The 25,380-nt window shown below is 28.6% G+C and overlaps 1 protein-coding gene and 1 long non-coding RNA gene across 9 annotated transcripts in view; one reads left to right on the plus strand and one right to left on the minus strand.

The window, feature by feature from the left end:
- The window catches only part of LOC123260105 (kin of IRRE-like protein 3), a 325,584-nt gene that overhangs the window by 175,777 nt on the left and 124,427 nt on the right, over nucleotides 1-25,380 (plus strand). For all 8 annotated transcript variants that reach the window (XM_044721056.1, XM_044721055.1, XM_044721057.1 and 5 more), the window contains one exon: nucleotides 9,162-9,352. In XM_044721056.1, coding sequence (XP_044576991.1) covers nucleotides 9,162-9,352 — 191 coding nt within the window. The remainder of the gene's footprint in view (nucleotides 1-9,161; nucleotides 9,353-25,380) is intronic.
- On the minus strand, nucleotides 13,527-17,751 carry LOC123260107. Its single transcript, XR_006508399.1, has 3 exons — nucleotides 17,713-17,751; nucleotides 16,445-16,446; nucleotides 13,527-13,587 (listed from the first exon to the last, which is right to left on the minus strand). It is a non-coding gene; the product is annotated as an uncharacterized LOC123260107 (long non-coding RNA).

Here is a 25,380-nt window from a genome sequence, read left to right on the forward strand (position 1 = left end):
AGTGAAGAAATCTGCCTAGTATATAAACATAACCAATAGAATTAAAAAATTTATTTTAAACAAATGACAATCGAATAGAATAAATTTAGTTACAATAAAAATTCATTATTTCTAAGTCAAAAAAATATAGCTTCCGGATAAGTGATCACCAACAAATCATATACTAAAACCTCCGAAACACGCTGCATCTTATGGTATTAGTATTATTCCGATCGGTTCAGTAGTTTTCGCAGTATAACCGAACAAAAAACCGGCTCTCCATTTATTAGTATAGACTAGCTGTTACTCGCCCGCTCCGCTGGGCGCTTTATAAATTGCATTTTTAGATCTAGACTTGAAATTAAACTAGAGTATTGTTTTGACTTGCACAGATTCCAAATTTTATCGAATTGACATGCACCTTTTATCCATGTAATTATTCTAGCTAATATTCATTATAACTTTCAATGTGCAATCATTATAACATTCCCGAGTCTTTGTTACAAAAATTAATAATAATTGATATGAAAAAAAAAATTTGTAATGAGCGTTGAAAGTTTCAGTTAAAGAAATTGCAGGTCTCATAAGTGAAGAAATCTGCCTAGTATATAAACATAACCAATAGAATTAAAAAATTTATTTTAAACAATTGACAATCGAATAGAATAAATTTAGTTACAATAAAAATTCATTATTTCTAAGTCAAAAAAATATAGATTCCGGATTAGTAATCACCAACATATCATATACTGAAACCTTCTCCAAAACACACTGCATCTTATGGTTTAAGTATTATTCCAATCGGTTCAGTAGTTTTCGTAGTATAACCGGACAAAAAAAAAAGGCTCTCCATTTATTAGTGTAGATATGGGTCAGATCAAAAAATTTTGCACAAATTATGTTTGAACTCAGTGAATTATCTTAAAAAGTTGTAATTGATTCAAATTTCTATCCAGTGAAGCATTTTTAGAGCACTTAAACATCGAGAAAAGATAGCTGAATGGCTTTTTTGAAGTTAACTTTTTCCAACTTGATTGTGTGGAATTAACTCAATTGGCCAGATATTGACTTGCCGAAAGTAAAGCGAGGAGGTACCTACAATAAGGTAAAGATGAAAAAGAAGAAAATGAATAAGACGAAAGGAAAGAAGAGAGTAAATAGAGTAAAGATAAAGAGTATGCGGTACGTGAATGAATCGTTTCGAAGTTGGGAATAAAAAAAGGAAAAGAACTGGAGAAAATAATAAAAGAAAACCCAAACAAGTTGAGACCTCGTCGACATTCCCGAGACGATTTCATCTTGAGATAGTAGGTCTAGAGTTATTTGGTGTTGTGTATGATAAAATAAAGATACTTTTTTATTTATTTGGCTTTGCAAACTTTTAAATCTTTATTTGGTTAATAATATTTGGGTTTTTGGAGGATTGATTTAATGAATTTATTGAAAGTCGAATTTTTCAAAGAAGAAATTTCGAAGCTTGTTTTGAAAAAAAAATTTTTTTCAATTAATTTTTGAGATATTTGAAATTTTTATTGAATTTTCATTTTATTTAAGATATTTTTAAATTAATTTTTTTTATTAAATTATTCATCGCAAATTCGAGTATTTAGACGAATTTAAATAAATGATTTTGATTTTAGTTGATCTATATTTAATATATTTATTAAAATACTTTTATTTTCTAAATTTCTATTCAATCAATATTGATGAAAAATTCTTCAGAATTTTTTATTCTATCAAAAATATGTACCGAATAAAAAAAAATTCAAAAACCCTCGGGTATAAAAATTTTAATATCGCTTGCGTACAGCTACCCACTTCATAAAATACCGACTTGACATTGAAGCAAAATAAAAAATTTTTCAGCTCAAAAAAAGCCCCTTTCGTTTATTTTTACAATCTTCGTTAAACAGATATAAAATTAAAGTCCGCATCTTGGTATTTTTTACCTCCGGTTTTTTCAAACTGCCGTTACCGTTTACGCTTTCCGTTTTCTCCGCCTCCGAAGTGGAGGCTGGCATCCGTTGGCAAATATACAAGTGCGAATTTATCGAGCTTCTGTAAACGGTTTAATCCAATTTTCCTGCAAATTGGCGGTGACAGTTTTTACCTGGCTATCGTGTTTTCTATCTTTTCTCTACCAAACTGTCAAGTCCAGTGACTTTAACTCTCCGTTTTTTCATCTATTCCACCTCTTCCGTTTACTATTACTTTTTTTATTATTATTAGTTGCTACTTATTATTTTTCTTTTTTTTATCAATACACATATACATTTTTTAATCCAGCGCATCAGTATCCATCGAGCTTATCGGACATTTTAAATTCTCAACTGTCGATACTTAATTGAAATTTTTATCGAAACTCTCTCCGAGCCTCGAGATACTGTTATGATAAATTAAATAACTTTCTTACAAGCTTACAAGTTTATCATTTTTAGCTTAGTTTCATTTTATTCTGGAATTCTTTAATAGTGTTAGATTAATGCCAATAATATGATGTATCTACACTGATACTTTAAAAAATTTATGATTATCTTTTCTAATTAAACTTTTAAACTACCTTTCTTTACTACTTTTGATGTGATGAAAAGCCGCTGGCAGAGTAATTACACAAAAAACACTAAATAGTAAATTATAATTAGATTTTGGTTCTTTTTTAGTGTCTCAAATGGAACTCCAGAGTGATATAATATTAAATATCATGAAACATAATGTAAAAAATTATTACAGCCAACATTCATAATTCAATATTGAAAAAAATGATTTGTAGCAATTATAATAAGTAATAATTATAAAGTATAAGACCCCATTAGTGGCACTTTTTCTTTCAATAAAAAAATATTCTACTTGGAATAAAAATTACAAATTTATTTGATCTAAAGGTCTTAAAGATTAGAAATAATATATTCATAATAGAAATTAATGATTTCATTAATTGAATAAGTGCCAAAATCTAAGAAAATTTACTTAAGGGAATTATTTATAAAAGACGATTCTAGGCACTCTGAAAGATTAGCGAGTAAAAACAACAATGTAAATTACTTGATTCCTAGTTTTTCTACTTTACATCTTGAGCATTCATTTTTAATTTCGGCAATACGTCTACGGCAAAATTTACCAGCTGATATAGTAGCTGCGACTACCTTGGAAATATTTAAAAAGAAAATGTATGATTATCTAATCTCTACTGACTTCTAAAAATTTTAAAAATTGTAAAATTAATAATTATGTTTAAAATTGTATTACTTAAATTTTAAATTAATTTAAACTAATTTTAAATCATAAATCTATACCATTCTATGATGTTATAACTTGAAAAATTTACATTTAATCTTTGCATTATTGTTACGATATTACACTATTTATATTTTATACTATTTATATTTTATAATACAGTCATCACAAATTATATTGTATTAAATACCTTGCCATTTGTCCTGTGCCTTGGCATATATTATTAATAAATAAATAAATAAATAAATAAATATGAGTAATGGGATCCTCGTCATTAATGGGGTCTTTTACCCTAATTTGTTTTTATGGTTACTTTTAAAACTCACTATTTTACCTTGTAAATATTGACGTCGATTTTATTAAAATGTTAAATTTATATCATGGAAATTTATTAACCTTTCTTGATATTTTTTACGTATTATATAATAATTTTTTACGTGCAATATGATAAGCATTGAAGTTTAAATTATTTTTATTATGCTTTAACTTTTTCGACTTTTATATAGTTTTGATTACTGTTAGAAAAAATATTTTCTTATATATAATTATTGATTGTACTACATAAATGATAAATATCATAAATTAACTGTTAAAGCCACTCTTTACCTGTTTGAAGTATTATTTATTAAATTTAGATTACTATTTTCAATAAATTAATTATTACTTCTTATAATTTAGTTATTTCCGTGAATTATTAATACATTTTCATTGAATTTTTAATCAATTCAGATGATTTTTAATTAGCGAAAGAGAATTTGATTAGAAAAATTGTAAATGAGCCTTAACAAATTGAAAATGACAGATGATTGATTTTGAGAGTACTTAAAGCAGATGTTTACTAATATTAACTTTGAAGATTGTTGATCTTAGTATCGCGAGTCAGTAATGCCAACAACAAGAAAACGCATCATCGAGATTTAGTGGGCAAATATAGTTCTAGAAAATTGAAATTTCTCCCTCGCTGTTGCTCCTACTTGCAAGATCTTCTTTCCTTTTCTACGCTCAAGTTTACCTTCCGTCATCTCTTTCTGAAAGTCGATTAGTCCTGTTTAATCAGCAATCAAAATCTTAACTAACTAAAAATTTAATCACTGAACATAAAATATCAACTAGTTTCAACAAGCTTCAGGCTTAATAATCTTACAGAAAATCGATTATTAAAACACTTTTCATTTGATTTATTTTTATATTAATTCAATTTTTATTTAAAAATTTGACACCTCATTAAATAAAAAAAAAAAAAAAACGCCATTCGGCCATACCCGGCATGGATAGGTAGATTTCTTGTTTGAATATTGAAAAAAACACATTATTAAAAGGCAATAATGTCCTAAAATTTATTTTTTAATATATTTTTGCAAATAGTAAAATGAGACCGGCTACAGCAAATAGATATTCAAAGACATCTACCTAAAAAATAGGATTTGTAACAGATAAAAGTCATTTGATGATAAAAGCTAAAAATTAATTTATTTTTGATTTTTTTTTAATTTTCCAAACTCCGAAATAAATTGAAAAAAGTATCAAAAGGTGACGAATAATAGCTCAAATTGAAGAAAATTATGTGAATTTTAACATAAATTTGTTAAATTAAAGCTATCTTTTACGGCTTAAAAATTGTTTAAAGAAAAAGGGCTGAAATACGTTAATTGAAAAATTTTTGAAAATTTTTAAATTCACGGAATTAATAAAAAAAATCATCAAAACTAGACAAATAATAGTTTAAATTGAAGGTAATTAAATGAAGTTGAAGATAAATTTGATAGATTTTACCTATCTTTTATATCTAGAAGATTATTTTCATAAAAAAAACAAAATTCAAAATTTTTTGAAAATGAAAAAAATTTTCAAACACCCACAACTCTTAAACTAACCGGCCGATTTTGCTCATCTTCAAACTTGATCTTGGTATTGATCCACAGAATAAGCCCACAAAATTTCATAAAGATCGGTTGAGAACTGTGGGCGCAATCCTGCTGACATGGCGCGTTATATCACATATATATACATAAATACATATATAAACTTTTGAGCCAATGCCATTTTTTTGACATTACTCGATGAAATAAAACATATTATGATAAAATTTTCTTAAAATTACAACATGAGACCGGCTACAATAGTTAGATTTCTATAGAAATCTAACTAATAACAAATAATCTCAAAAATATTAATAATAAAATTTACGTGACATTAAAAATCTAAAAACTGCCACTTATAAAAATTCCATCTAAGTCACAGTACACATATTTGATGCAATGAGATATATATTACTATTACTGTCACTGTACTGCGTATGTTACTGAATTAACGTTGACATAATATCAAGCGTATTTGATGTCTACTTCTTTCATGAAAACTGCTTCTACTTAAATCATAAAATTTTCAAGCGGTTTAATTAAGCAAATAAGTAATTAGCAGACATATTTAATTTAAAATGATACTAATGTTATTCAAATTGTGTATCATCAGAGACACGTTTGTAATATTAACTGGAAACATCGAAACTGTCAAGATTTACTTCTGGTAGTTTAACTGTACCGCATACAACAACCAGCTCCGAATTTCTCACAACCCAGAGATAACATCCAGAAACGTAAACTATGCTGTGGTGTTACAGCCCTTCAATCCGTTGGATGGTAATGCGTATAAGTTGCTTAGTTATATATGCGATACATAAACAGACGTAGCAAATTCACGAACAATTTAACCCAGAGATGTAATATTCTATCACCCATGAATTATTTTTTTCTACTATCTAATTTTACATGTAAATCTGCAATGAACCCTTTATCGATCTTATGCAAGTGCTAGCGCTCGAAATAATCAACTTGAGTATTTGAACAGTGTAAATCAATTAAAGTTTCAATTTCTAATGAAAATTAAATCTTCTTGAGTACCCTCTGTATGTAGATGCACATTACATATACATATTTAATCCTCCGTTGATAGCAATGTATGTGTTAACACATGAAGTTTAATTTATTTGGCTTAGGATTTTCATAAACTTATAATCGATGTAATTTTCTAAACCAGTTAGAGAGTCTTGATCGCTTTACTTTTGTAGTATTAAACTATTTTATTGACCGTAATCAAATCAAGATTTTAAAATAATTAATAACAGAATAATTAGCAAATAAAAATTGTTTTTGAATAATATTTGCTTCAAAATTTCAATGTCAAAATAATTAAGATTATACTTTGTTTATTTTTATTTAGATAATATTTGTTCATTAAATGACATTTTTTTCATTCTCGTGCAATTTAATATTACATAAATGGAATCTATTCTATAACAGGATTAAAAATCAAGCAGCTTGATGACAAGGAATGAAAGGTCTCTAGTAAGAAGGGAAAACGCGAAAATTAATCCTCTTTAGTTCCACCGGGAAAATAAAATGAATTTCGTAATAAATCCTAGTAGGTTTTCTGCGACGGAGAAATATGAGATTCTCTTCTCAAGCATATATTTATTGACAAAAGCTTGCTGAATGGAGTACTGCTCGATCCATAACCTCACCAGCCCATTTTCAACGACCTCTGGGTATATTTATGTATATACAGCTATATAGTTATTTCTTACCAACTCACAACTAATCTGCCATACTATATATATAAATATATAACATAGATCATGTTGCGTTGTATACAATACACATAACAAGTACGTAGAAATTATTGCAACATTTGCAAGCCGCTAGCTATTTTTTGGTTCATATACTATTATATCGCCTTTTTTCTTAACCTATCTTTTGTCATATATGCAAATAGCTTTCACGTAAAATTTTTATAAGTACAACATTACCTAGTATTTGTCCTTATAGCAAAACTTTCCTTAAGTTTCGATCAATAGATAGATTTGTAAATAAATAATTTTTCTCCCCTCCGGGTGGAAAGCGTCAATTTTCCGCCCACTGCGCTAAATGAAAATGCCGCTTTCCGCCTCCGTTGAGGAGAAAAATAGTATTCTCACCACGGGCAGGAAATAAGAAAGCCTCAGATCACATGTTTGTCGACCTCGGCTTCGCCTCGGTCAACAATTACATGTAATCTGAGACATTTCTTATTTTCCTGCCCTAGATAAGAAAAATACTATTATTTGATCCGGAAGCTTAAGCTCTTTCAGACCATTAAAAATAAATACAATTCATAATTAAGTATACACATTATTTATTTATTTATTAAAGTTCCAACAGCCTACTAGCTAATAACAGATTATAATTATAATTATAATTACGCTAATTTATTACACATGTAGACGTAAAGGCTTAGTTATAAGGGGCTTTATATAAGTAATTATACAGCGTTCATAGTGCAAAGTAAATTTTTTTTTGTAAAATCAACATAATTTCTGTGTTAAATACGATTGACACAAAATTCGTTTTTTATATATCTTTAATTTTATTTCCATTAAAATATACTGATAGAATTTATTTGTACCAAAAAATATTAGTTAATATTAGTTAATAATCGAAATTAATTGTATGCTTTATAATATTTAAATAATGGGAGTCAATAACTAGTTCATAATTTTTATGGTGAATCCCATATTGACAGCCAGTCAACAGCGCTATGACGCCTTTTTTTTTAAGTATAAAATACATTACGCGATTATATTCAAGGCTTTTAACTGTCAAATAACTCGGCGTGTTTTGGTGTTAAATAAGTTTTTGAATAAATTGTAATATTTTTAATAATAATTAATCATTCATAGAAATTATTATTAATTAACTTTAATAATATTGATTACTTTATATCAAGTTTTGATAAATAAAAATATAACCAAATGATTCGACGCATGCGCAGTAGGGGCGTCAATAATTGGGGTTACGGTACGTCAATATTTAGATCAATCAGTTTTTTAACCCGTCAATAATTGGTGTATCCAGATTATCTATTTAATTATTTAAAATTAATTAGTAAATATCACTGATTATCATTTTAAAAAAAGAAATTGCTTAGTTAAAACATTACTTAAGACATTACCACAAACAAAATTCAACGATATTTATATTTGATTGCTTAAAAAAAATCAAATCATAACTTTGTCTCTTATAGCGTCAATAATTGGGGCTTTTACCTTACAATTGGAATAATTAGAACAGCTTCTTAGAGCTTAAAAATTTGAATTTTGAAAACTAGACGGAAAGCAATAACTTCCTGATTTTTTGAAACTCTTCGATTTCCACAGCCGGAAGTTAAAAAAGCTTAAATTGTTTCATAAAGCGCTGGCGCCCAGAAGTTTTAACGTATCTTCTGTTGAGATACTTTGTAAAGATTTGCTTGAAACATCAGCAAGTCAAGCGTTATCCAGAAACTCATAGATCTACTTTTGAGCATCCGGTACATCCAAGCGTCTAACGTCCAATGATTAATCGGTAAAGTTCTATATCCAGCAACTCAATCCTTTGCGACTCAATCTATAACTTTAAGAAAGTCCTCAAGGTGTGGTCAAAGACTATTGCTATTCTATATTTGTTAGCTCGGCTTATCTCGATCTGATAACTTATTCAACTATTGATATGTAAAGACCGCATCAAATATCATTCATAACTTTCTTCCGATTTCTATCTTAATATTCCGGCCTTCAGTGGTTCTCCTTTTGAATAAAGAGCTATCCTAAGAAGAACCAACATTCCGTATCCAAACTTACTTACTCTTTCAGAGCAAAACGAATAAATATCATTTTAAATGTTTTTCAACAAAGTTTATGACGCTAGATGGGCTGAATCTTTATGCAACCATTTCAATAAGCTTTCAAATCGTTTAAGAAAACTTTCGTACATACGATATCTATTTATAGATTTTAGATCACGGATTTAGCTCTATAAGATTTAGATCAAATGGTCTTTCATCAAAATTTACGTTCATTTAAATTTTTAAGTTTTAGTTCTAAATGTAATCACTAATGTAAGTAATCATTAAAAAAAAATTTTTTTTTTCATCAGGTATCTTGAGCTACGGTGCACAACACAACAGTAAAAACTCGGATCCTTTTCACCATCACAATGTTGTGGAAGATCCATCATCAAGATCTGGGCCGTACTTTGACATATCCGCGTCTAAAAATGTGACAGCCCTCCTGGGAAAAACGACGTACCTCAATTGTCGGGTGAAAAATCTTGGCAATAAGACTCAGGTCAGTATTAAGTTATAAGTTTGTTAAAAAATACGCACTGATCATTTGTTAAATAATTAATTTTTTTTTGTTTCTTCTTTTTAATATACAGTAGCGCTCAAAAGTATTTTGACAACATTATGCGTTAGTTTTTTTCAACAATGTCAAAATACTTTGGAGCCACCATTTTTATAATATTTTAAAAATTAATCTTTCTTTTGTTACAAACAAGGACCACTTTGACACTATTCTGCAGATTATTCAAAAACTGTTAAAAAATAAATAAATGATTATTGTGTTTCATATTTACTTATAATTAAACCATTAAATATATTTGTAAAAATACTTTTGAGCGCTACTGCACTTATGGGGCATTCCACGTTAAATTGAGTTTGCAGAAGTTTTATTTTTGATTTCTTCCATTTATTGGATATTTTTAGCTAAATTTGGAGATTTTTTTTGAGAACCAATTCAAAAAATAGTGAATTTTAGAAAAATGTGCTCTTTTCTCGAATTTTTTGATCATAAATTCTTCAATAATGGTTCAAGCATAACTTTTCATTAACAATCTTCGTTTTTTATGTACTTTTTACAAAGAAATACAAAAAATTATTCAAAGTGTTTACATATCGACGCTCTAATTAGCGAATTGTCTAACTCCATTTTAGAGAATCTTCCATTTGTACGAAAAAATAATTAGATCAAAATTTATTGTCACTTTAAAAAACCACTTAATATCTACTAAAGGTATAATATTTCAGCTTGGATCATTCAAATAATTTATAATTGGTCTATTGCTACATAAAAATATTAAAAAATCACCCTCTAAAAAATAAGGAGTTAGACCAATTGCTAATTAGACCGTCGATATGCATTTTTGAGTCTTAAAATTGGAATCTTCTTTTTCGAAATAATAGCATAATTTAATTTATTAAAAAATTTTTCATTACAAATCACTATCTATTAACAATTTTTGAGCTTGGTCCGGTGGTATTTCCATAATTACTATTTTTTTAGATTCTTCAAAATTCCATGTATGAATATTCATTCATATTTATCAATTAATGAGCCTTTCTAGAAAAAATACTTGAAAAATCGCTTCTTTTAGCCTTTTAACTGCAAAAAAATCACATAAAATAATTAAACAATTACAGTTTTCGAAAACAAGGTGCAGAAATAACAATAAGAGCCTTAATTAATATTTTCTAATATCAAATACCAGCTAACAAATTACAGAAGGGTATTTTTTAAACTAAATTTAGCTTAGCAAAGAAAAAAATCAGTGAAATATCGAGTGTTGATATTTTACGAGCATAATAGAGCACCGTCTGTCGCTGACAAATAGCGAGGGTGGTGAATCGAAAGTGCACTCGGTAGGACACTGGTCACTGCCCGACTCCTCTCGACAATGCCATCTATCGAAGTACAAATTTCTACCTACCTCTACACTCCATACTCTTATGCACATGCATCCATTTATATATGTATAATAATCCCACCATCCCTTTTGAGGTTTTCAACGTAGCCTTCAAATTCGACTGCTCCAGTTTTTCTAACTTTGTCCACGCCCTGGGATACTTGTTCGACGTGCCGAGATAAATTAAACCCACAGGGTAGCGGTACTATTCGTGGATATCGATAATATAAAAGAAACTTCTCGAAAAAATCACAATAAAAAGTTTATTCTATCCCACAGAATTTTTTTATTTTATTTCATTGGATACTAGCGAAAACTTCTATTCATCCGCTCCGCGAATATTTTTTTTAAATGTCTCATATTTTATTCTTCAGAGATATTTTTTTTGTGTTACTGCTAGATCTTTTTAGTAGATTTCATAGAAATCTAACTATTGCATTGGTCCTCATGACGGAACTTTTGAAAAATTTTGCTATATTTCGACTCAGCTCGTCAAGCGGATTCAGAAAATGCATATGGTTCAAAAGTTTATATATGTATGTATATATATATATACGATATAATCGGCATTGTCTCTTCTCTAACTTCCGTAATTCTATACGGATCTCAATAAAACGTAACATACTTATTCTTAGGACGATTTCCGAGGTTAAGCTAAGATGAGCCAAATCTGTCGATTAGTTTAGTAGTGAGAGCAATTCAAAAATTTTCAAAAATCGCAAAAAATTTTCACTTTTACCTTATTTCCGTGCAATAACAATGGAACGCGACATCCTATCGGATTTCTGTAAATTGCATTTGAAAGCTTATTTAATAAGCTTCAATTTGTGTACTTATTTATTTCTCCAAATTAAATAGTTTAGGAATAATAGCAATTCAAAAATTTTCAAAAATCGCAAAAATTTTCAAAAATCGCAAAAATTTTCACTTTTACCGTATTTTGGTGCAATTACAATTGAACGCGATATCTTATCAAAATTCTATAAATGGTATCTAAAAGCTTATTAAATAAGCTTTAATTTGTGTACCTCATTATCAGTCTAGGCCAAAAATCACCTACTTTCTCAGATAGATATAATGAAATTTTACTTTTGCATTCGTTTTGACGTCATTGTTGTTTAATCAGACAGAAATTTATTTTTTTTTTTTTTTTCGTATGCAACCCTAGTAGTATTTTTATTATTCATCATGAAATCTACTTTCATTTCGGCTGCCGAATGGCCTTTTTTAATTTTGTACCAATCTTAAAAAATTTAAATATTATGTTAAAGCTTTTATTGACAAAAAAAAATGAAATAAAAATTTTTTTATTAAGAAAATGCAGCGTCATCTGTCAAAAGTATAATTGTTACTTTTAACACCACGTCGCCAGGGTTAAAAAAGTAGCTAAAGTCGATTAAGAAGATTAAATTCCGAGTAAATATTTCACTAAAATTTTGACACACGCCCAGTGAACTGAGAGGAAACTCATTAAAAAGTTAATGTACGGAGATTTAATTTACTTTGAAAGTTAATTTTTTTTTTTTCTAAAAGAACGACTCATTAAACGGTTATGAAGTTAAAACAAAGATTGAACAAAAATATTAGATTAAGAAAATTGAGTTTGCAGGTTCAATCAGTGATTCAGGTGCGTTGTATAAGCGCAAAATGTAAAAAATACTTTGTTCTTTTATTTCTTCACTATACCTCCAATCACGTCCAATTCTTCTTAAATAATTTACTCGTTTTTATAAACTAGTTTGAATGATAAAACAATTTCATTATAATTGTAAATAAAGAGCTAGTTTCCGCATTGGGTAATAGAGGGTCCGTAGAAAATTTAAATTAAGTTCAAAAAGTTTACAATAAACCCGAGCTTATTTATATGCTTGAAATTTTCAAGTTTGTTGTTGAAAAAAAAACATATTATGTGCTTGAAGTGAAACGAAATTTTTCAATTTTATTGAACATTTTAACTTAATGGTTTACGTAGTAAATAATGCTTCTGCAGAGGTAAATCTTCTATAGTGCCATCTATGCTAGTACAAGTGTCACGGCTAACACAAGCTGTAATCTAGATGTTAGTAGTGTTGTAAATTTAACACTACTAATGTTTTTGGGTAAATAATGATTATTGCACTGATCGAAGGATTCATTTGGGAGTAATGAAGTAGATTTACTGAAACTTTGAGAAGATATGGAGGACACAGTAAAGAATTTTATTGAACAGAAATATACGATGATGATAATAATGAAATTAATTTAATGAAAAATACTTCTAACCAGTTTTCTCAAAATTTTTTTTACTACTTAACACCTCCACATATGACTTCATTTAAAGGTAATTTAAATTGCACGACTCATGATGCAAATATCAAATCGCGTTCCAAATGACATAAAACGGGATTCTGACTAAAAAATAAGAGAATAAAAGGTTTGAAAAAATGTTTTTATAAATAAATCAATGAGTTCTAAAACCTTCTTTAAATATTTCTACAAAAAAAAAAATAAATCGCAAATTTTGAGACTTAAAATTGTTGAATTAAGTGCCCAAAAAAATGATCAATAATTGCGAGATTCATGATCCGAAGCATCAGAGAGTGCTTTACGATCGAAAAATTTTTTTCGCCTCATTTCGGCAACTATTTTTATTACTATAGTCTTGTTAGTTCACGGAATCAAGATATTTTGCATATTATTGTCAAGATAATTTAATGGAGATTTTGATACTTTTCAAAAATTGATTTAGTGCAATAGAAACGGAAAAAAACATCAAAGTAGGTTAAAAAATTTTCCTGTTGTCATGTATGAAACTCTGGAAACACTATAACTTGCGAAAAAATGCATTAATTGAGTTAAACTATTTTTTTAAATTTTTAGTTTAAGTTAAATATAGGTAAAATATTTTAGGTAAAAATTTTATTGAATAATATTTTTCGAGAAACAGAAAAAAGAATTTTTATTCCAGTGTAAAGACATTTTTTTTTTTTTTTTTTTTTTTTTTACAGTAAGCACAAATATAAATCTCAAGTCTTAATCTCTCTTGATGATTTAACACCCTTATAAACCGTAAAATAATACACTAGCTGATGAATGAGTTGAGTTAAAGAGACAAATGCATTGTCTCTTATCACTACAGTATGTATAGTATATGTATATATATATAGCATAGCAGCAGCATATATATATATATATATATATATATATATATATATATATATATATATATATATATATATACGTATGTTTAACGCATCCAGCGGTTAAAGTCTAAAGTATTTGAAGAACACGAAAGCAAGACAGGTGAAATGTATATCTCAGACAGAAGTAAAGCGCGATTCTACTCTGGTATAAATAAAAAAATAAATAAAAAAAAAAAAGAACTGTCGATCCAAGTGAGAAAAAGGAATAAAGCTTCTCGTAAAAGTCAAAAGAGAAGAGCTAGACTCGAAAGAAAACAAAATACCGGGTGCAAATGGGGTAAAAAATATATGTGGGTTAAAAGGTGTGAAGGTTCGCGTGTATACTTTAACGATAGTGTCGGGTATAAGCTATATGCTATATTGTTGTACAAGGTGAATAGAATGAGAAGGAGGGTTGAAGTTCGTGGAAAAGTGGAAAGTAGTAGAAACAGATGAGCCAAGTTCCCGGTCGGGCGAAGGTGTGCCTAGTGTAGGCCACACGTGTTTCGCATTTATGATTTATGTTTATCATATCAACCTTACCAACAACATTTACAACAACTCATTAAAAAAACACACCGCGTATTAGACACGATGTTTTTTGTTGTAAGTCAAGTATATATATGCATCAAAATTTGTTTTTTGTCGAACTAAATAAAAGTTTATTTTCTTGGATTAAGACAGTGACTTACTGTAAATCTTTTGGCAGAGGTATTAGTTGTTTAATTTTTTCCCTTATAGCAGACGACACTTCACTTTTGTAATTTTTGTTTCTTTTTTAAAAAACATTTTTTTTAAGTAATAAATGGAGAGCCGTTTTTTTGTCCGGTTATACTGCGAAAACTACTGAACGAATCGGAATAGTACTTATACCATAAGATGCAGCGTGTTTCGGAGAAGGTTTTAGTATATGATATATTGGTGATTACTTATCCGGAATTTATATTTTTTGGACTTAGAAATAATGAATTTTTATAGTAACTAAATTTATTCTATTCAATTGTCATTTGTTTAAAATAAATTTTTTAATTGTATTGGTTATGTTCATATACTAGACAGATTTCTTCACTTATGAGACCTGCAATTTCTTTAACTGAAACTTTCAATGCTCATTACAAATTTTTTTTTTCATATCAATTATTATTCATTTTTGTAAGAAAAACACGGGAATGTTATAATGATTGCACATTGAATGTTACAATGAATATTAGCTAGAATAACTACATGGATAAAAGGTGGATAACAATTCGATAGAATTTGGAATCTGTGCAAGTCAAATCAATACTCTAGTTTAATTTCAAGTCTAGATTTAAAAATGCAATTTATAAAGCGCCCAGCGGAGCGGGCGAATAACAGCTAGTCTATACTAATAAATGGAGAGCCGGTTTTTTTGTCCGGTTATACTGCGAAAACTACTGAACCGATCGGAATAATACTTACACCATAAGATGCAGCGTGTTTCGGAGAAGGTTTTAGTATATGATATATTGGTGATTACTTATCCGGAATTTATATTTTTTTGACTTAGAAATAATGAATTTTTATTGTTACTAAATTTATTCTATTCAATTGTCATTTGTTTAGAATAAATTTTTTAATTCTATTGGTTATCTTTATATACTTGACAGATTTCTTCACTTATGAGACCTGCAATTTTTTTAACTGAAACTTTCAATGCTCATTACAAATTTTTTTTTTCATATCAATTATTATTCATTTTTGTAAGAAAAACACGGGAATGTTATAATGATTGCACATTGAAAGTTACAATGAATATTAGCTAGAATAACTACATGGATAAAAGGTGGATAACAATTCGATAGAATTTGGAATCTGTGCAAGTCAAATCAATACTCTAGTTTAATTTCAAGTCTAGATCTAAAAATGCAATTCTATAAAGCGCCCAGTGGAGCGGGCGAGTAATAGCTAGTTATTTAATAAATTGTTTATTAATTTTTAATATAATTTCGATAAAAATATTTTTCACGTGGGTTCGTAAAATTAATTTTCTTCGCCGTGTTAAAATAACACCGGGATTTACTTTATTAAAAAATATCGCATTAATTCTCAAAGCAAAGAATCTTACACAGAATAAAATCCTCTTATTTCGTCACTCAATGTTGGATAAAATAAAAATAAAGCTTGTAAGATGTCAGATGAAATGGAATTAATGTATAATTTAAATAAATTTCAGAACCCAGGATTTTTATTTATTCTGACACTCGTAGCTTTTTTACTCTTTCAATTTCTTAGTACTAAAATTCAATTTTTTTTTTATCTAACGTCAGTCAAATCCTTAAAATAGTCGATTTAATTTACACAATATATATTCGAGTTCATGGTATCATGTCGTATTTCTTAAGGTTCTGTGAGCGAACGTAAGTGAATTGGTTTGTGGCTCGCAGAGCCAAACGTTTTCCGTGGCTTCAGTTTCGTTTGACAGCAAGTGATAACATTCTTTCCTCTCTGAAAGTCTACGCGTCAATAAAACCTTTTTCTAAATTTACTCGATTGTCACCAAAAATAAAAAACTACTTCTATCTTCAAAAATATATATCGTAGATCTTTTTCATAAAAAAAAAAAAAAAAAAAAAAAAAAACTAATATCCTTTTCTGTCCAAGTCTTTAAAATCTCATTTATTTATCAATATCTTTTTTTTTTATGAAGACATTTACTAATCTTTAAAATTACTTTACAGGTTTTTCCTTTATGTAATTTTTAACAACCCTCAAAAGCAAAACCTCAAAAGCAACAGTGAAATATTTCAAATAAAAAAGAGCAAAGTCCTTTTGAGCATTACTGGTAGAATTTTTCTATCAGAAATCATATTATTTTAGCATCACGATTTTTGCAATACAAATAGTTTATTTTCCCAAAGGAACAATTGAGATATATGACAAGAGAGTCTGGCACATTATCGATAAACTTTTTTATATTTTTTATACTTTTATCTATCGAAACATTTTTATAAATCTTTCAATTTTTTTAAAACATATTTTTTTTATCAAATCGCGTTATGATCGTCATAAAGTGGGATTCTGACTGAAAAATAAGAGAATAAAAGGTTCGAAAAAATGTTTTTATAAATAAATCAACGAATTCTGAAACCTTCTTTAAATATTTCTACAAAATAAAATAAATCGCACATTTTGAGACAAAATTGTTGAATTAAGAAATAAATCGTTATCATTAAATTATTACAATCGACATTGAAGGCATCTTTTATTTCATAACTTTATTACAGAATAAAAGAAGCGATTCAATCTATTATAGTTTTTATTTTATTACGATTGTATTTTAATACTTCATTAATATTGAAGATTTAATACCCGATCAAATTCTTCCGTCGTTTACGGATATGTTAATGAAATTTTATTTGCCGGATGTATTAAAATGATTAGTTACTGATGAATAGTCTAGTTATTAATAATGCCCTAGATTCGGGGTACTTTTAATATCGAAGTACGGCTGCATTTTTTGATAAAATAAAGTTATTTATTTTTTTTATTGCACGACTCATGATGCGAAGCATCAGAGAGTGCTTTACGATCGAAAAATTTTTTTCGCCTGATTTTGGCAACTATTTTTATTATTATAGTGTTGTTAATTCACGGAATCAAAATATTTTGCATACTATTGTTAAGATAATTTAATGGAGATTAATTTGACACTTTTTAAAAATTGATTTAGTGCAATAGAAACGGAAAAAAACATCAAAATAGGTCAAAAATTTTCCCGTCCGTCATGTATGAAACTCCGGAAACACTGTAACTTGTGAAAAAATGCATTAATTGAGTTAAACTTTTTTTTTTTAATTCTTTGAAAGAATTGTAGGTCACCGAATATCAATGGCTAGGTAATTCAGTGTTTTTTATGTACAACTAGCCGTTACCCGCCCGCTTCGCGTGGCGTACAATATACGCCAGGCGCGAAAAATATTAATTTTGTTATCTAACTACGTAAGTAGTTATATCATAAATGAATTTTATTAAATTTACACACTCAGATAATAAATTAGGGCATTATAAATTTATATGAGTTAAAAATAATGATTGACACAGCTTTCCACATCACCATGGAGGTACTGTGTCATGCGATGCGTCCCCGTTATTTTACATGGCGGGATCCCCAGTAGGCCTACACCATGGATAGATGTGACAACAAAATATGTTCTAAGCTATTGAGGTAAAAACTCCGATAGATGATCACGTACCAGTATATGATCACTCCGTGTATTTGTATATCTATATTCACAAATATAGGTATACAAATACATAGAGTGATCATATAATGGTACATGATCATCTATTAGGGCTTTTACCTTATATAAAAATTTTTAATTTTTTTTATATTTAATGCCTTCTTATTATCCTTTAGGAATTGAATTTTATAATTTTTTAATTAACGCCCACGCAAGGATTTGTGAGGGTGGCATTTCATAAAATTCATTCTTTACAGCTCAAAACTCCAAAAATCAATCTGGCCAAGTTTCAATCCTTTAGCTGCTATAGATTAAAAGGTACAATTTCTTTTAATTTTACGCCCACGCACGGACATGTGGGGTAGAATTTAATGAAATTTATTCTTAACAGCTCAAAAACGCCAAAAAGCATTCTGGCCATGTTTCAAAGTATTAATAGCTATAGATTGAAATTTACGAATTTTTTCTTAATTTGACGCCCACGCACGGGCACGCCAGGGGGGTGGAATGTCACAGAATTCGTTTTTAAAAAATTTCTAAATGTAATTTGAAACATTCCGACCAAGTTTTGAACTATTAAAAGCCATAATTGAAAAATATGAATTTTTTTTCGTGAACACCCCCGCAACCCCCCTTGTGGGTGGAATTTCGTGAAATCCGTTCTTAGCTGACCTCTACTTGGCAACAGGAATATTCCTGCCAAATTTCAAGTCTCTAGGTCTTATAGTTCCAGAGATATCGTGATGAGTGACTATCTATATCTATAGAAAGTCTCCTATATATATATATATAGATTATTAAAGTAAAACAAAAGCCAGAAGACTGTATCTATTTATATTGTGTACATTTATCCCACTAAAGGCGCTTGCGCATTATCGTGCTATTTTAGCTGTTTAATAAATTTTTTTTTACATTCTTTATTTTATTAATATTTCATAATTAAATGAGCATTATGAGTCGTGCACTTTTGGATTTTCCAAACGTTTTATGATTGCAAACAAAAGAAAATTATCTTAAAGATTTAATAGACTCTATTGAAAAAATGTCCAGGAGGAAGTGAATGAAGAGCATGAAGAATGTAAATAGAAATAGGCAATATTGATTTTGAAATGTGCAGAAGTTTTTCTCATCTTCCTTCAATTTTTCCCTTCAACTTCAACACCCTTTTATATTTCTATTTTATTTTATTTCATCCTGAGTCTTTTACTTCCTGTCTTGTCATCGTTTTGTGTCCTTGAGCGAAAAAACCCGTTTGAAAATTCATCGAATCTTTTATAACGGAAATTGATGAGGTATATTCAGGACTATTCTGGTAATATTGCCAGCAGCGTTGTGTATCTATGCTGCTGATAGGAGCCATGCGGATAAGACACCGGTTTAATAACACGAAAAAATCGATAAATAAATTTTTTTATACATAACATAAATTTTTAACGCCTGTTGCTATCTCCATCAGTAGCATAATTGTCATTATCATCATAATCTGAACTATGTACTATCATAATCTTGTAAGCGAAAAAACCGTACAAAGACTTTTTTCAGGAGCCACTTTATCAACCCTTTTTATTAAAGCACTTGAGACGCATCTTTACACTTTTTTTCACCCGTTACTTTTTACTCCCCTACTTATACGTTTTTTTTTTATCAACTCTACAGTCAAGTACGTTTTTTTAGTGAAATTTATTCATTACTTTTTTAACACTTTAAATAATCTTTTTCAAACAAAGCATCTTATCTTCACTTAAGTTTTTAATAAAAAAAAAGAATGTCAATAAATTTTCCATGTTTGATATTTTAGAGAACATTTTTCGATGTTTGACATATTTCATCGATACAAGTCCTGGTAGTCTAGTTAAAGTACCGTCACTTTACTTGTATGAAATTATATGATACAGAAACTTCGGATATCTAAAATGCCGCCATCACCGTTTTCGGTTTCTTTCGGGACGAGCTAAATTTCAGAGTCGTGACGTCTTATGAAGTTTGTCAAAATATCGTTTTATTTTTCAAGATGGAAAAAAGTTTGGAAAATCCAAAAGTGCACGCCTCATAATCTCATTTTTCACAATAAAATTGATTAAAATAAAATATAAAAAGCTAAGTAATAAACAGAAAACTCTGCTATGGTTTAGTGGCGCCATAATTCTAAGGTGAGGAAAAAAAATACTATAATCAAATGTATAGATAGATAAACAAAAAAATTAGTAAAACGGTTCACCCTAAAGGCCATCCCTGCAACTTCCCGCTAATTCCATACCTGGACGCTTAAAATTGTACTTATGACGTTTTTGAGATTTTTGAGCTCAAAATATAAGTTATGTGATATTTTGAGCTCGATGAGCTCAAAGAGATAGTATTTCTAAGCATTTGAGCTCTTCGAGCTCAAAAGTCTGATAGAAGTTTCATAGAACACTACTTTTGGAATTTTCAAACCGCAATAAATTTTGAATGGATCAACCGATTTTCACGCAGTTGGCGGCATTCGGCGCAGTTTTATCAGCCTCATAGAATATTTTCAGGTTTTGATTGATCGAACCAAAAATTTCGGAGTAATTTCGAAAAAAACACTTTTTTCGGTTTTCTTTCGTTCACGATATCTCTCGAACGAATAAACCAATTTCGACCAGCTTGGTGACGATCGACGTGGTTTTTTATTGTCTGGAGCTGATTAGTTTTTGGAATCGATCAGTAGAGCCGTTTAAAAGTTATCCAAAAAAAACCACATTTGAAAAAATTTTTTTTCTTAGTTTTTTTAAGATTTCTCAAAATCTACTGATCCGAATCGGTCCAAATTATACTCAAAATCTAAGTTTGGCCAAGCCCTTTCAAATAGCACCAACCGCGATAAAATCGGATGAGCCGTTCAAAAGTTATAAGCGGTTCACATACTTTCACACACACACACACACATACAGACAGACACCGTGATAACCTCACGGGAGTAGTCAGGGAAGCTTCCTATGACCTTCAAATGTCAAGATCTGATGAAAACTCGATTTTTACAAAACGGGGTGAAAACAATAACTTCCCGATTTTTGAAAATCTTCGATTTTCTTAGCGGGAAGTTAAAAATAGACAGTCATATATTAGTTTTATATAAATAATAATTTAACGACAGTGAATTGAACGGTAATATTAATTGAGAAAGTCTTTAGTGTGTTACTTTAGATAATAAAAAAAAAATTATTCCGGTACGATGATTTTTTCGAGGAATTTCCCTGCCACATACACCAATCCATAAACACAGACACACGGACGTCCAGAAAAGATTATTTTTAATGTTATTATTTACTACACGGAGAAAAATTTTTAGCAGAGTTCATTATCTAGTTATATTTAAATTTATTAACTGAATTCAATAGTAGTAAATATTATTTAAATAATTAAGTGAACCATCTAAATTGTAGTATTTACCATCTTGATGGTAATTACTACTATTATGATGGTAATCAGTAATAATAACTGTTATTATTTTAATTAGTTACTACTACTATCAAAATCGTAATTCCTAATATAACCTGATGGTCGCAGTTACCATCAGTAATAATAATCACTACTATCTAAGCTAGAAAAAAATATTAAAAAAATTAAGAATCTGCGTTACCGTGGATGCATTTCTGCAGTGCAGTGTCTTGCACAAAAAATCGGGACTAAATTCGGATTGAATTTATATTAAAATTTTTATTTATCTAAGACAAGTTTCAACGCCAAATTTTTCAAAAAAATTTAAAATCCCCAAAAAAATCAAAATTTTCGATAAAATTAAAATGAAAAAAAAAAAAAAAAAATTTTGAAGGGAATTTGAAATATTTTAATATTTCAAAAAAAAAATGTACATTAGCTAAAATATGGATGTAAATAAATGATTTAATTAAGTAAATTTATATTATTTTTTTTTCAGAATTTTTACAATCTGAGATGGTTACAGTTATCATCTTCGATTGTAACAGTTATAATTTATAATAATTACAATTATTATTCTCGATAGTAATCGTTACCATTATTAACAGTAACTATTACAATTGTCAATGATACCGCCTATTATTTTGTTACTAATTTATTTTATTACTATTTTAGATAGTAGGAGTTACTATTTTTGTATAGTAGGTAGTATAATTAACTTTTCTCCGTGTATGTGAAACAAAATAATTGTTATTGAAATATATTTGATGTGCCTGACAAATTATTTGACTTGATATTAGTACACTCAGATTAACCCGTAAGTGCGATATAAATAAAAAAAAAATCAATTTCAGTTTCGAGAAAACTGCTTTTTTTGAAATGTCGAGAGTAGAGCACTACCTCAACACTTCGCTTATGAGGCGTGCAATAACTTCATGATACACTACAAAATATTTTTAATTGATTTAATTGAGAAAGATTTTTTTTTATATTATTATTAAAAAAATTCCACGAAGCGAATTTGTTACTTATTTATTAAATAAAAAATAAGTAAATAATTATTTTGGTCTTAAAACTCCGAACTTGCCAGACTAGCATCGTAAACAAAGTGTATTATTTCTTGACTCTGGTACTCCGAGTTACTGGACTAAAAATTCACATTTTATTTTTACACAGTACGGCTACATATAAGTTCTCTAAAAAAATAATAAGTTATATAAAACAACTGTTAAGATTAGAAGTGTTGCCAAGGAATCGTCTCTTGAGATCAACCAATATATATATAATACAACAGCCAATACAAATTGTCACGTTTATTGGTCGCAACAATTTCCTAGCTGAAGATTTACCAAATCTCAAACTCTTTCTGCCTTGGATACATCGGTATATCTAGATACAAAGAGAAAGATATAGATACAACAGTGTATTGCAAGTGATTTCTTTCAGTCCGTTCAGCGCACAACAGCGACAGTACGTGCGACGATGGTTGATCTAGTGATGTGAAAACGGAAACAAGAGGATCAGTGAAGCAAGAATCTACCAGCTACGCTCTTCTGTATCTACTATTGAAAGATTGAAAAATAAAAATAGAAAGAGACGAAGAAAAGTAAATAGTGACCTACTGTTCGATTATATATATGTATTCGTTACACTGCAATTCGTTCAACATTCACTTCTACCGGTTGGTATTGGCAACGGGGATTTTAAAGTTTAAAGTTTTCAGAAGAAGTATAATTAATTTGTAAGTTTCGTCTGTCAGTAGAGCTGAAGGGTGCTCTGATATGATTGACTATTTTGACGGCTTTGATAAATTGATAGATTGATAGATTAACTTTTAAATTATGTAATGGAGGGGTTTATATTCAATAAATTGTTAATCTGATTCGTTTTTACTCACAAATAATTATTTTTTTGCAAAATTTCCAAAAAACTGAATCAGGAAAAAGTAGACCAAGAATTTTGTTATGTTTTCTTTCTATTTATTCCAATTTACAACGTTTCGTCAGCATAATTCTGACTTCTTCAGGTAACCTATGTGTAACATTTAATAAAATTAATTCAAACAATTACAATTAAATTATTAAAGCATTATAAAAAAATAAAGCAAAAAAAAACCTTGAAATATTTAACAAAAACACAAAAACATCCAGAAAAAATGAACAATCGTTATAATCAAAAACCAAATGTTTTCTGCATTACATTTTTGACAATTGTCCTTAATTCCAAATTTTTTTTTTATTACTTCAAAAAAAATCTCAATAAAAAATTAAATTATACTCTAATTAATTTTGCTGAAAATCGTTTAAAAAATCCATTCGTTTAATTGAATGTTCACTTGGGAGTTAATTGTGACCTGGCGCCCAATTTAAGATCTGACCCAGTCTGAGGACTCAGAAAATATTAATACTGTTTAATTTTCAAATATTTTTTTTTATCCCGATTATTTTTCTTTTTATTTCAATTAATTTTACTAAAAATCGTTCAAAAATATCGATTTATTTTACATACTATTAAAAATTTGAGTTAATTATTATCGTGCGCCCAAATTAGAATCCAACCCAGTCTAGAAACTTTAAAAATATCAGTGCTCATTTTTACTTGAATTATCACACTGAGAAAAAAGTATTTTGCTACTAAGGATATTTTTTTTGATAATCAGAATATTTAGTATTGTGCTACTAAGAATACGTGGTATTTTGATTATCACAATAAGTATACTGATTATCACAATACCTAGGTATACTGATTATCAGTATACCAATGTAGCAGACTATTAGATGTTTATAACCTCACTTTACTGGCACAAATCAATTGACTTATAAAGCTAACAAAACAAATTAAAATTAAAATTAAAAGTGTAATAATAAATTTTTTTCAAGCTAATGTAATAAATATTAGTTGAATTCTATTTTTACCAGTGCATAAATCAAATAATCTGACTGTTAGTGTTAAAACGTCGATGGCAGTGACAGCGCATATATTATAGCTTACTGCGCAGAGTATAGGTCTTGAACTGACTTATATTCTGATAATCACAATACTTGGTATTTTGATTATCAAAATACCAAGTATTGTGATTATCAAAATACTTTTTTCTCAGTGCAAGATAAATTAAAAGTCATTTAAAAAGCGTGTATAAAAAGAATTCTATACAAAATTGATTAAGCTTTCCTTTTATAATAAAACACAATCCCGACCCTAAAATGTAATCAATTGATAAATTTCTCAATAAAATGACAAACTACAGTAAGTATCTATTTTAGAAACCTCCAGGTAATTACATCGTCTCACCCCATCTCATAAATCATCCCCGCGCTAAATGTTTCAAATTAATCAAGATAAAGTACCTTATAATTTTTGTAAAAAATAAATTAACCCACCATAGGACCTGATTAATTACCAATTAATAATCATAACCATAATCTAAAAAAAAAAGATAATAATAACCTCAAAGTATTAATAGAATTAACAAAACCAAAAAAGTTAACCCTTAATCCTGGAATATTCATTCGGGTTAAGCTTAATACTTACTTAAAAATCGGATTTGATAACTCACGCCCGAATGAATTGGATCTGCGGATAATCTTATAGCTGACCTGCTTTATCTGTCTTATTCCTCTCTCATTATATTGTTAAACTAAATTTCCAGATCTACCTAAATTTACCTCTCTCTCTCTCTCTCTTTATATCTATCTCATTATGCATTGAGCATACTAAAAACTCTTTGAAAGAATATATTAAAAAATAAAAATAGATAAATAGGACGCTAAAAAAATTTATCTTCTTAAATACATTGATCTAAAGCTCAGCTGATCAAAATCCCATGAACCCCGCTTTATAAGTGTCCTTTTAAAACACAATAAAAAA

Source organism: Cotesia glomerata, linkage group LG2 (genome assembly GCF_020080835.1).
Source record: "Cotesia glomerata isolate CgM1 linkage group LG2, MPM_Cglom_v2.3, whole genome shotgun sequence".
NCBI lineage: Eukaryota > Metazoa > Arthropoda > Insecta > Hymenoptera > Braconidae > Cotesia > Cotesia glomerata.